The sequence below is a fragment of the Ptychodera flava genome, unplaced genomic scaffold (assembly GCF_041260155.1).
Source record: "Ptychodera flava strain L36383 unplaced genomic scaffold, AS_Pfla_20210202 Scaffold_38__1_contigs__length_1544198_pilon, whole genome shotgun sequence".
Lineage (NCBI taxonomy): Eukaryota > Metazoa > Hemichordata > Enteropneusta > Ptychoderidae > Ptychodera > Ptychodera flava.
In genome coordinates, this window is record NW_027248360.1 from 152070 (window position 1) to 166158 (window position 14089).

Here is a 14089-nt window from a genome sequence, read left to right on the forward strand (position 1 = left end):
ATTGATCTGCGAATCATAATATGAAAACGTTCTCTGGGAAGGAAAGCAATTCTATAATTTAAGCGTAGCATTGCGATGTTTTTCTCCGACAGTAAACCCATGTACAGAAACAAAGCCTGTGGTTAAAAATAAACTTACGCGGACAAGTACAATGAGACATACAGTGATTTTCTTAATTTCGTTCATGCTTTCCTCTGACTAATTTTTCTGTGATTTTTTCCCTTCTGTGTCGACCAGTTGAATTGAAAGCCATCTAGTCGATCGACACCCGTGACACACTTGTCCGATGTTATCTTTGATACCTCTGATGTCCGACGTGGCGTTCTCTTCGACAAGCTTGTCCGTTCTCTATTTTTTACATCCATGCCTCGACACACTTGTCCGACAACCTCTCAAATGGGTTATTTCTCCGGAGAATATATGGGCCACGAAATGTGGACCTGTGATACATTTATTTCACTTTTGTACTGCATTGAACTGACTTCGTATCAATGTTTGTCAGCTGAAATATTTTTTTCATGATTGTTACGAGAGTTTCCTGACGCAATGGCAGCTGAGACGGCGATGTCTGATAACAGATTCGACTGATAACCTTTCATTGACACGTTTTGTACAAAAAACACCGTTTGGCTCATCTCATGATTAACCATCTGCAGCTGGTCGCTAGATTTGAAACATTTGAAGGACTTCCTCTGCTGGAAAAGCGTACCCGTTTCACACGATCTACATTTGTTGCATACTTTTTCATGTCGGTGGCTTTTCTGCATTTTGAAAAAAAGTTATCTTTCCATCATTTGTTTATCACTAGTAGTTCCAACGTCGCAATGATCGGACGAATTCCGATCGCACTGTTTTGATGTCAAAGGAAAGTTTCAAAAACGGCGCTTTTCAGAAATTCTCCCGGACATTTGAGGAAGGCATTATTCGATTACACCACGGCCATGATATAGCTGAATGATCTGGGCCTGTCCTACACTTTTGACAACTCAGCTTTATCTTGATCTGGCACTTTCTCCCCCGTTTTGATAACAAACAGCTGTTTGTTTTACCATGGAGGTAGCAGAGGTACCTCCATGGTTTTACCTTATGAAACATGTTAAAATTTGTTTCCATTGGTGCTTGACTTCGGTTGGATCGAGTAGATTTGGGCTGAAATAGTTGCAGTTTGGCCAACTTCTGCACCGGGCGACTCCTCGTAGTCCCCGCGTATGTACAGGGAGTATTTAGTGGGAGCGATAGCACAAGGAGTTACCTAGTCAGTAGCATTTGTTGCATTGTTGTCAGAGTGCACACTCGAAGTTATGATGTTATAACTGTATGCTTGTTTTCAAGCTCTGTTTGTAGCAGTTCTAAGCTTTGACAATATCCTCTCTCATTGTATCAAGTTCGGGGACCCGCTAACATATTTATATATGCAGTGCATTAATCATTGTAATAGATTTCAACAGTATCCATAATGGATACAGAAGTGTATTTCTATACCTGCACTTCTTACACCCCAGCAGATTTGCAATGCATTATAGTTAGGGAATTCAGCAATATCCATAGAGGATTACGAGATGTATTCCTAAAATCAACTTCTAAGAGTAATTAACTGGATACTAATAGAATCCATTGTGTATTCTACCACTATATTCTCAAAACTAGATAGCAATTGATTCCCTTATGGATTCCGCTGTATACTGGTAGAATCCACCAAACTATATTCTGGTGGATTTTGATAGATACGGAACATTTGGCACAGTGATTAGTTATACAAGCTTTTCCTGAACTTCTTGCTACGAGATATTAGGTGTATTTTATACTGTAACGAAGAATTGCCAGTTCGATCAAATTTTCTGTGTAGGAAAAGCAGACAGTCATGGTCGGAGCTGTGTTTTTTTTTTTTTTTTTTTTTTTTTTTTTTTTTTCTGACAGCTTGAGCGGACGTATAGAAATTTGCATAATTCAATAGGCTGCAGAGCCTCGTTCTGAATGTAAACAAGCAATATGTTCGAATACACGTCGTTCGAGCGACTTGGTCGTGAAAATGGGCTCGAAAGCTCACAAATATGATTGTTTAATGCGAAATTGAACAAGCTATGAGGTAGTGTACACTTTTGAGAGTAATTTCATCGTATCTAGGAATGATAGAAATAAATACTAATGATAATTGACAACTGAATTCGTACGTTGCAATGATGCTTTATACCTCTCAGCTGTGTGCTATTTTAGACTGTGACCCGAAACACACTGATACAGGTCTTGAACAAAAATAATACTTGTTGTGTCAAACCACTTGCTATTGAACAACGCTTTTGACAAGTTTCGTGAATTTCTGAAAGTGCGCCTATATTTGCGGCACGATTTCACGATGCCATGTATGCGCTGTTAGTCAAGGCCGATCGTACAGCCCAGTGTACGCGTGTACAGAGTACAATGCTATGGCACTGAGTTATATACGGCAAAACTCGCCTTTACGCTATCGGACTTCAGTCAACATTGACGAGTTGAAACATGGTAACTGAACAGTCATATACTACCTGTTACCAGTGAAAAGGAAAATTGTGACAAATCAAGGTCACTCAAATCCACTCTTACAATGATATCATTATCTTGAAAGGCTGAGGGTCAGTATATCAGACGTGGGAATGTCCGACCATCACATCCTGCATCGACTTCAGAAACAGACTGACACTGACAGTTGACAATGACCGAATACAAGAGAAGTCGGCCAGTACAGTATGCACCCAATTAGAATATATGCTCCATAATAGTGTTTCTTTTTTTGAAGTGTCACTTAAGTTATATACGAAAGCGATCTAAATGTCATTCATAAGATGAGCGTAATGTTTGCAAACTTCACAGATCACAGTTCAACGCATGTATGATATACACACATTGGGTAAAATTAAAGATGGCGGTGTATCGCGATCGTGGCGAGTTTTGCAGCCTTCATCATAGTTACACTTGAAGTTCGTTCAAAAGTCATAGGAGATGATGAAGCAAATTAGTTAAGAGTCATCAAGCCATGAATTTTACTCAAGAAATGGCATAATGTTTGCCTGAACTTTAATACGGTACGCGAGCGATCTGCAGAAACACTGAGGCAGATCGTACATGTTTGCAGGGTGGACTTGGAAGCTCTTTGACTTCGAGTTGTTTTCTGAATGTTCGTAGTAGTATTAAACCGACAAAATAACAAAAACTATGGTAGTAAAAAGTTAAAATTGTTTGGCATATTCAACTGTGAAGAGAATGTGTATGCAATCATGTTGCTGGCCGAGTTCGCAACTGGCTGACTTCTCTGGTTACCCAATGGAATATCGGGAGCCAATGCCTACGTTTACGAGGACTAACACGAAATAGTAACCCAAGTATCAAATAGAAATATAACATAAGTTGGATTGACAACAGTAAAATATGTGGTATTGTTGCAATCTTTGGGCCTAAACAATTTGTAAACGTGAGCTAGGCATCAGCGGAGTGCAACATGTTTCTCACTCTAAGCGGCCATCTTGTCTTCTGATGGCGGGACGGTGTACGACCTACGGGGCCAAAGCAGTGATTTGCAGGGCATGAACAAGAATAAAACTAAGTTAGGGGCTTAATTAATGATTAGACTGTCTAACTATGTAAAAATATTCATAATAATTAGCTGGGCCTGTAGTTGCGGCAGCCCAAATGGTAGGCCTATGTTTAGCGAGCCACAGATCGACAATACACACATAGCACCAAAAGCAAGCCATAGAAGTAGATAAAATTCATAGGCACAAACTTACATGCTTTATATGCCATAGAAACGTCTCTGACATCGTTTGTTGGGAAAAATGCACAGGCGTTCTGTTTTCTGGGTAGTTTGTATAAGTGTAGTTTATGCTACGCGGCGACGTTCTCTTCCGTAGCCTAATCACCAAGGTAAGAAACAGAATTATCCGGCCTGCAAAGAAAACTGCCCGTTCTAGTCGAAAAATGAACACAAATCCTACATTGAGTTACCTCGTTAGATGCGGAAGGATCGCTGCTGTCCAAAAATCACACTCAAGTCACGATAAAATGAAAACTTTAGAAGAAATCAGCCGCGTTTTGACAACATCGGTGTTTCTGATGGCCACCGTTGTAATAACGCAACTCATTATCATAATCGATGCCGTCCGCATGTAACGCAGCACGTGATTGGCGCAGAGCTAGGATGGTTATAATGTATGCAGAACAGCTGTGAACGTTGAAGGTGAGTCTGCATGTCGATCTCATCGTAAAATTATCCTAAATTCACCCTCAGGAAGGCATTTTTTTACCTTCAAACTCATTTTGACTTTATAGCATGTACCTAATGTTATTCAGATAAATCTTCCATGTCATTTTTATCCTTGCCTCGTGAAAACTGCCTACGTTGTTTTGGCGCAGTTTGACCACGTTGTGTGTGTTACACAATGGCAAATAATAACAGTAGCATGGTACAACGCGGCCTGGAAAAATCGTGTTTTCCAACAACATGGCACACAGTAAATTTGTAACAATGGACCTAAATCTGAAGCTATATTTATAGAGAGTGTGACGCATTTCAGTGATGGTACTTGTCATTTTTAAATGAAATATAACAAACTATAATAAAGAATAATAAATCTCACTCAAGTATACCATGGTCCCTTCACAAAATACTCTGTGCTTTTAAGCCATGTTATTGGAAGTACACATTCATGTAATTGGCCTGATACTATGCATGCATGTTTTCAGTGATGTTAGTAAATTCATCACATGATTTATGCATGAAGTTCAGTATTTTATGCTTAAAGTTACAATTGATAATTTATTAAATTTTGTTATACACATGCAGTTTTTTACACTAACCTTGTTGGAGTTTTAGTTTTGATACTTCTGTATGTTATACCATTTTAAAAATTCCATTGTTATATCACTTTTAAAGAAGTTTTTAAAATCATTTGTTAACTATCTAAGAAATATGTTTACATATTTCACCAAATAAAAGTAGCTGTTTTGATCTACAATGGGTGAAATTTTTTGTTTCAACATTCAAAAAAGGGTTTTTTGTTTACCTCTACGTACTGCCCTTCAATCAACGAAAAGGCCTTTAAACCCATCCACCCACTCGACGACCATTGCGGGAAAGCTTATAAATACTAATTTCTCAAAAAAAGGAAAAATTAGCTGAAAGTATAACAGATTATTTCTGATACTCTATGAAAGATAATCCTCCATACATCAAATTACTGGAATGAAGGGTTTAATATATCAGTTTAAACATTACTGACAATACTCACAATTATATGGTACACACAGCTGCTTTTATCATAGTTGATGGAACTGTACAAGCCAGGTATTTATCAGTAACAAGAAAAACTCTCTGACAATTATTTTATAATTACAAGTGGAGTAAAACTTTAATTTGTAACTCTTGTAAGTACAGTAATACTGTTAAAATAGATTTGTGTTCATCAGCCAAAACAGTTATTATTTGTGGATCTCAGGCCATTTCTATTTGCCTTATCTTAAATCTTGATAGAGTTGACATTTTTTGTTGTGTGATGGATACCTGTATCACTGCAGTTGCACTGGTGGTACCAAGGAATATTTTATTCATCAAAATTTAAACTCTTACATGTTCAATAATTTCAAGAAAAAGCATCTGTTTGTCAAACATATTCCTTGGTATAACATTGCTAAAAAATTATTCTCACAGGTGTTATGGATAAGACATATTGTTATGTTTTTCTTTTTTGCAAAGTTCTTGTTCAAATAATTTTTGTCACAAGCTAAAACTGTCAAGATGAATGCACAACAACAGGCAGCAGTTGATTTAGCCTTAGCAGGCCATAATTTTCTGCTTACTGGTCATGCTGGCACTGGCAAGACTCATGTGGTGAGGGAAATGGTAAAGCGCCTGCAAAAAAAACAAAAAGTAGTAGCTGTAACAGGAACAACTGGGCTGAGCAGTCTTCAGTATGCTTCGCAAGGCGGCATGACCATACACTCATGGGCAGGCATTGGTATGAGTACACACACCAAGCAACAAGTGGTTTCTCTGATAACAACAGATGAAAAATATGAAGCTGTCAAAACAGAATTGAACAGGCAGATGTACTCATAATCGATGAGATTTCAATGCTGAGCAGCAAGACTTTCAGTGACCTTGAGTATATCCTGAGAAATGTTAGGAACAGCAATAACAACAAGATATTTGGAGGTATGCAGGTCATTTCCGTGGGAGATTTTAATCAATTACCACCAGTACCTGATCAGTGGACAGGCGATGCAGGGCACTATGCCTTTCAGAGCAACATATGGCATATCTGCTTCCCTCATACCATCATTCTGTCTGAAGTCATTCGACAAAGAGATCCAAATCTTGTAAAGGCCATCAAAGAATGTACAAATGGGCCTCTCTCTGCTGACACCAAAGAATTATTCACAAGATTAGACCGGCAAATTACAACAGATATTCAACCAGTACGTCTCTTTGGACAAAATTATGAAGTCGACCTATACAATGCCATGAATCTCATGGCATTGCAAGGCGAACAAACAGAATACATATCAGAAGAAAAGGGGGACAAAATACTGCTAAACAAGTTTGCAGCACCACACTGTTTGACGTTAAAGAAAGGAGCTAGAGTTATATTGGTTAGAACATATCAAGCGACTTGGTAAATGGTCTAACTGGAAGTGTACAGGAAATGGGTATCGACCATGTGTCAGTGTTCTTTCCCAATATCGGTAAAACAGTACAGATAAAGCGTATGATGTTTACTAAGTATGATCCAAGTAGTAACACCCTTCTTGCTCAACGACTGCAGATACCCATAAGGCTTGCCTATGGTATGACAGTTCATAAAGCCCAAGGTTTGACTTTGGAAGCGCTGTTGAAGTAGATTGTACACATTTAAACCACCCTGGTCAATTGGCCGTGGCAGTCAGCAGGGCAACACATGTTAATGGACTTCGCATGCTAAACTTCAAACCTTCAGTATGTGTTCCAGTACCGAAGATAGTTAAAGACTTTTACTTTGCGAGCAAAGAATTAATTGGTGTACCTTTGGATGCATCATGCTGCAATACAGACTTTGTCGACAAAGCTGGAATAATTGATGATTCATCTGTACAGACACCAGTGACTACTCTGGCTGAGGCTGATAACTTTGATGAGGGAGAGTTGGAATGCATAGATGAGATGATCCATAATTTGGAAGTCAGCAAATCTGTTCCTCCACATCTTCAAGCAGAAGAAGTTTTGAAGTTAATATCCATGCCAAAGCCTGCCACAAAACAGCAAATCCACAGACAGAAAATTATAGATGTTCTAAGAAATGACATCGTAAAGCTGAACAAATTCTTTGGCACACTTTGGGACAAAATTCAGTCTCTACTTAACCAATCTCTACCAACTGGGCAGGGAAGTAAAGTGGAGGGAAGTCATAGCCGTGCATTCTACTCCAGCTTCAAAAAATACGTCAGTGGGCCTTTGTTCAAAGCAGCATGCAGTGAGCTGTTTGGAGCATTCCCAACAGAAGACCAACATAATGTGCTATGGATTTGGCCATTGAAATCCAGTCTCTTGTGCTGAAACACAAGAGAGAGAGTTATGCTGTTGATGATAATAAACAAATGCAAAGGCCCTCTTCACATTGCAGTATATCAGAAGAAGCAAAAGGCAAAGTTCGGTATATTGGCGGAATGTGTATAGCAAAAGTTAAACACAAGTATAAAAAATTGGTGACGACACACATGTACAAAAGACAAAAGTTGCTTCAGTTTTACCATACACATGTTGAGGCTTTGGAACAACTTGAGGACACATTTTCCTCATTGGTAGAGTCATCAAATTATCCAGACACATTGGTAGCAATACAACAGAAGCAAACATAAGAGGTAGCCTGACTCATATAACAGATGATGCCTTCAAGTTTTTCATTCACCTTGAAGAGAGAAGAGTGCTAGAGGAGGAACTTGTAAAAGAGGTTGGTATAGATGAGTCCACTCTGCAGAAATTAGAAGATGTTATGCTGGCTGATAGTGGCCTGTTTCAGTCATGGACAAAACTGTTCCAGAAGAGTTCATCTCCCACACTGATGCATGGAAAGGAAAGAGTTGAAGACTGCAAGATTATACTAAATGATATCTGTATGACAGCTGATGCTATAAATACGTTGTATGGTGCAGTTGTGTCAAAATACATACATGTAACAAATAACCAACTGAGAAAAGATCTGCTAATGAAACTGAAGAGGAAGAAGACTCTGGCACACCGTAAGGCAATACAAAAAGTGAAGACAAAAAAGAAAACAGATTTCCAGATGACATCAATTGAACAAAATACTTCATCCAACAAATGTGCCTCACATTGTTGACTGAAAGCAATCTTGGTAAATGACAGGACTTTCCTTGTTGATAGTACCCTAAACAAAAATGACTTGAAACATCTATGTCAGGCATATGGTGTGAAGTACACAAGCAGGACAACTAAGGAGGGGATGCCAAACTCATTGGCCACAGTTATGCGTGAAAACAATAACTCGCCACATCCATATGTATTTTATGAAGGCAAATCATCACTTTCAACTAGTACCAATAAAACAGGTGGGAACGAATGGAAACAAAATACACAACAACAGATATTGTTGAAGTACAGTTAACAGGTAAAGCCACATCTTCAAGACCAAAGAGGAGAAAACAGGCCAAGAAACTATGGAAGAAGAGTTCAGTTTTGGTAGCGTAAGTGCTGGAGATTAAGGAGAGCATTGGCTGTATTGGGATAAATGTAATTAGTGGTACCAAAGAGAAAGTTCTGGATGAAGAACAAATGCCCGACGGAGAGATGTTTCAGTTAAAAAAACAATTCTTTTGCCCTGAGTGTGACGCTCACTGATTGTAGTTTTTTTGTACATTTCAAGTGTAGAATGAGGTAGCACTAAGGGAAAGTTTAGCTTTGTCTCATTACTTGTGAGTAATATATTCTCAACACCTCCAAGGATGGGAGAAGATTTCTCACACAAGTTCCCTATGTGATCAGTGTTACCACAGAGTGTGAGAAACCTAATCCCAAGTCTGTCATTCTCACTTGGCTAAAAATGTTATATTTGCTGCATGTTGTCATTTGTTTCGACACAGTTTCTGTTGATCATGTGCAATGACATCACACTGTTGGTAATTTTTACACAGTCAAAGACACAGAATTTGTAAAAGTTTGAAATTGACTTTATTTCACACTCTCAATTTCCAGGCATGCAATGAAAATAAAATTTCATACATGCAACCATTTGTATGCGAGATTACAATCTCTATGCAAATATTCGTTCATGAAAACAGTACATTATTTATTCAAACATATTACAAAGTTCTAACAATCTTCTCAGTTAACAAACTCAATTATAGTCATCTACTGAATGTTGATTAATATGTGAAAACTGCATGAAAATATTTAACAAAATTCTGCCTTTTGTGTGACGTCATGTGTATTGTTAAATGATGCATGGACACAAAGTGATAGTTAAATATGTATCAACTGCTGTTCTGCTTTTGATATTGTTGGGTTTTCCATTGTTATCCATATTAACACAGTAGGTTTACATACTTTGAAGATTCCACTACTTAATTAATAGTTGCATGGAGGTAGCCATATTTGAGTTTCCAAACTAAAATTAGAGCTGTGTCAGTTGGGTATTGTACTGGTATGTACATCTCTGAGTTAAAGTACATTTACATGAAATAGTTTAATTTTACTATAAAACCATGAAAATGAAAAAAAGTTGCAGCTTATATCAATTTTGAAACCCTTGCTTATTTATTGTATTAAGTAAATTTTCATGTTGTGTGGCACTACCAGGTGGATAATGCCTGCAAAATACAGTCAGCATGCTGTTGCAATCCAATTAACAGTAACTCTTTGTTAGTTTGTTTTTATCATCAGATAATATTAATGAAGAGGATTTCAGTTAAAATCTAAATAACCCTTATATATTCACTTAGTAACTGAGTTGAACCTGAATTGCTCATATTAAACTATTAAACTCTAATTTTCTTTGCAGGGTGTATTGGTTTAGAGAGTGACATGGCATATGGGGATGCTGTACTGCCTGTATTTGAATTATTCGATGTGGTGTTTTGACCAAGGATGATACTATTAACAGTATAACAGTACTGAAGGTAAGTAGGGTTTGTGGTAGGCCCATTGAACTTTGCTCTTTGTTGACAAAATATGTTCTCCACAATGTCAGTATTCAACCTGGCTGGCACAATACTTCCCCCATTCTTAGAGAATTTGTTCTTACACAGTTCATTGAACCCCATCAGCAGAGAGACCAAGTCATCTCTGGTTTCCACACTCATGAGAGACCGCTTTCTTGACTGACTGTCCTGGGTGTCATCATGTAGGATACTGTTTTCCCAGTTAAGGAACCATTGTAGAGCATCTTCATTGTCCTTCAGTCGTATGTCATCCATGCTCATGATTGGCCGTCGGTCGCGGAATGTTTTGATTAACTTGCTGGTATGCTGTAGCAGTTCAACTGTTGCATCGAGATGAGACCCATCATGGAGATCATTCTGATAAGCCTTAGGATAAAGAAAAAGATAGACTATATAAGGATGATTGTACAACTTCACAGACAGACAGAATGCATAATTAAAGGCAAATTTGTTTCCCTTCTTTTTTGTAAGTTAATGTAAAACCTTTGACATAATAGCCCCAACAAAGTACATTCCTTGCATCCTCTCAAAATTTGAAAGGCGTATAGAATAAGTGGTTAAAATTCAGCACAAGTTTCATATAAAATTATAATTTATCTCATATGATTTCAGAAAACTAAAGTAAAGGTAAGAAGTAATGACCTGATTTGTGTTTTGTAAGGAAAATCTCAATGTACCTGGATGCAGGCAAAAGACAAATAGTTTAATTATTTTGGTCAAAGTTCATTGTCATTAAGCTTACAGAAGCCTTGCTGTGTTACCAGCAGTTTTATCATGGTAGATTCTTGAAAGCCAAATTATGTTGTAAAGCACCATATGATTGAAACCTGGCAGAAAGAGAGAAAAGTTATCCTGGACTATTCACATCCAGTCAAAAAGTAAAACTGTAATGTACGGTACCTTGAAAAGTGTCAGCATGTCTTCATTTAGCACCTCTTCTGCCAATTTATTTCTCATTTTTTGTTGTGTGTCTGGGAATAGATGTGCATCTGTCAATTTATAGTGGATCCTGCAGGTGTTTTTATTTCTGTCCCACTGGTATGCTCCTATCCAGTATTCCCAACATATGTATTTTCCCTTACATTGCAGAAGACGCTTGTCATACTGGCGGGAACCACTCTTCAGAATATTATTTCTGATTTTCTTGAAGAGATGCTAAGTGAGAGAAGAAGAGATGCTAAGTGAGAGAAGAGTATTTTAAACTTGTCCCTAGTATTCATTATGTAGGGTAAGTGCTTTGTCAAGGTGGTTTCATTGGCGTTTGACAGTATAGGAGACACTTGTATTGAAGTCCTTGAGACCTAAACTGCATAACTATATTTGGAATTATGGCCAGGGTGAAAGTTTATCTGATTCATATTTATTCATTCTCATGTGTGAAACTCGGTTATAATTCACGCATAGATCCAATGTAGAGTATTGCCAAAATTTCATGGATTCTTTAAGGTGTTAGCTAAATTTTGCTGAATAATGTGAGTCTATAATTGTGTATATGAATGTAAACTTACTGAAGGATCCATTATGAAGGACACTTTCTGGTTGTAACCATATAGACTTGTTGTAGTAAACTGTTCCTTTCTCGGATTAGCACTATTCATGTCATCCATAAAATGCATCTTCAGGAAAGACCGGTTGTTGCTGGAGCCATCCATGCATGCAAACCCAACCTGCAAGTAATCAATATTGTCATCTACATGTATGCAAATTTAGCCAAATTTACATTGGACGGTGGAGAATGAGTACATGTGTTTTCTTATATTGCTGAGGTAAAAGTGATTGTTAATCAATCATAATTGCATATGGTGTGTAGTATTTCCTGCTCATATAAGTTAAACATTCATATATTTTTACCATGCTAACTTGAACCATGACAGATACTGATTTCAAAATTCAAATTTAAAGGCAATGTACAATATCTCATTCAATTCACACATGTGCATGTATGGGTAAATTCATTTGTCAAAATATTATAATATCTTGTGGTACACTTTTTATGGCTAAGAATTATAAGTTTTATACTATTAAAATTGATAGTTTACCTGCAGTAACTAGCTCAGGTTATTTTTATTTTTTTTGGTCATTTTGATTTTGTACAAGTATGACATACAGAGTATAATGGCAGCAGCAAAAAAGTTGATCTTCCTTTGCATAGTAAGTGATCATGATTTTCGCTAAACTTGGTATTTAAAAACAGAATCTCTGGCTGGATATAAGTTGCAAATATAATTACCTTGAATCCCCATTTATGTAGACATGATACAGCTCTCCAGAATATATTGAATAACTCAGAACTATTAGCTTCTGTTGTCGGAAAGTGACAAAATGGAAACCTGTACCCATTGTCAGCTAAATAGACCAGTTGCAATACATGTGAAGCCAGCTTTTTCTCTTCCTTTCCTAGAATGAGCATATGAAATTGATGTATTCGTTTACTCAATCAAATGTACAGTTGATTTAGGGAGTAGGGGTGAGGTGACTAAACATAAACAGCATAAGTCAACTTAACTAAACTACAGTAGTTCACTTACCGTTCATAAAAAACCTTATACATTCACTCTCTTGTCCCATGTTCACAAATCCAACTAACTGTGTTTTTCCACCACGTTTGTTGATTTGCAGGTCTTCCTGAAAAGTGAAAGAAATCTTCATTTTAACGTCAGTTGTGCAATTATCAGATGCACTGATAAAGTTGAAGAAAGAAATGGTTGTGTGGACTACTGAAGTGATGACATGAGTTGTTAATGTGGTAAGTATTGACATATACATACCTGTATGGACATTTCATCAAACATGATGCCACCTTCCCATCCATCATCTGTCATCCCTCGTTTTTCTGCTTCTTTCCTCATCCAGTGCAGAATTTCATCATTGAAGCCAGGTTTTTGTTCTACGCTGTTCTTGTAGTAGGACAAAAGTCTGCCTGATGGGAGTGCCAGAAACCACTTTCTCTCAAATCCTTGTATGATTGTGGACACCTTCCCCAAATAGTCAGACACAGTCTTATTATGCTAGAGGGAAGATAAAACAGAATATTCGCCCAATATAAGAAGTTATACAATTGTTGATTGCAAACCTCTATTGCCCAGCTTTTTAACTTTAGGTATGTTGTCAGCATTTTTGATTGCAACACTGGGTGAACTAGTATCATAGGCTTTATGAGTTTGTTTAACCCCGATGAAAATTACAAACATACCAGACTGAGTGTAGGCTGGACTGATAATATGAAATTCTGACATTTCAATGAAGAAAGTACAGGCAGAATGCATGCAAACACAGGAAAAATGATAATGGGGCACTCCCATAATAACTTCAACTTCAATACAGGGTAGTTTTACCTGGGATGCCACCTTCTCTTCCTGGGATTTCGCTTTCAACGCTGCCTCTTGTGACTGAAGAAGAATTGCTAGCTTCTTACTGTTTTCACACACAAACTTTATACAATTTAGCTTCCACCTCTTCCCATATTTTATGCATGTCCTTATCATCTTCATCAGTCAGTTCTATGAAACACTGATTATTTTCTTCATCTTGTTCCTCCTGTAAAGCGTCTTGTGATCTTTTGCGACTGCTTGACATGTCTCTGCATTTTCGACAAATAGATGACAAACTGGAGTAGGACACTGCTCCGGCACAGTACAGGCTTCTATAGCGGTGTTGAGTTTCACTGCTGCCAATTTTACTCCATCGCTCTCGAGTGGCATTCTTTACTTCTGAATCTTCACCAATCGGTTTGTAATCGAAACCCCTACAAGCTCTCATTTTGCCAATGATGTTAAAGTTTTCATGAATAGAACTATCGTTCATGTCTATTTCATTGGACAGGCCCAAATTTGCTAGGTCTATTTCTTTTCCAGAAACGGCCACTCTTATATGCCCATCCAGTTGAAGTGTGACTTCTTTCATCACT

General features: G+C 37.6%; 1 protein-coding gene across 1 annotated transcript; it reads right to left on the reverse strand.

The window, feature by feature from the left end:
• Window positions 1-9171: 9171 nt before the first annotated feature.
• LOC139127860 (uncharacterized) lies at window positions 9172-13101 on the reverse strand. The gene is made up of 6 exons (XM_070693717.1): window positions 12951-13101; window positions 12711-12807; window positions 12413-12579; window positions 11691-11849; window positions 11083-11337; window positions 9172-10548 (listed from the first exon to the last, which is right to left on the reverse strand). Exons 1-6 carry the CDS (start codon window positions 13029-13031, stop codon window positions 10000-10002), a joined length of 1308 nt encoding a protein of 435 aa, XP_070549818.1. The 5' UTR covers window positions 13032-13101; the 3' UTR covers window positions 9172-9999.
• Between the last annotated feature and the right edge of the window lie 988 nt (window positions 13102-14089).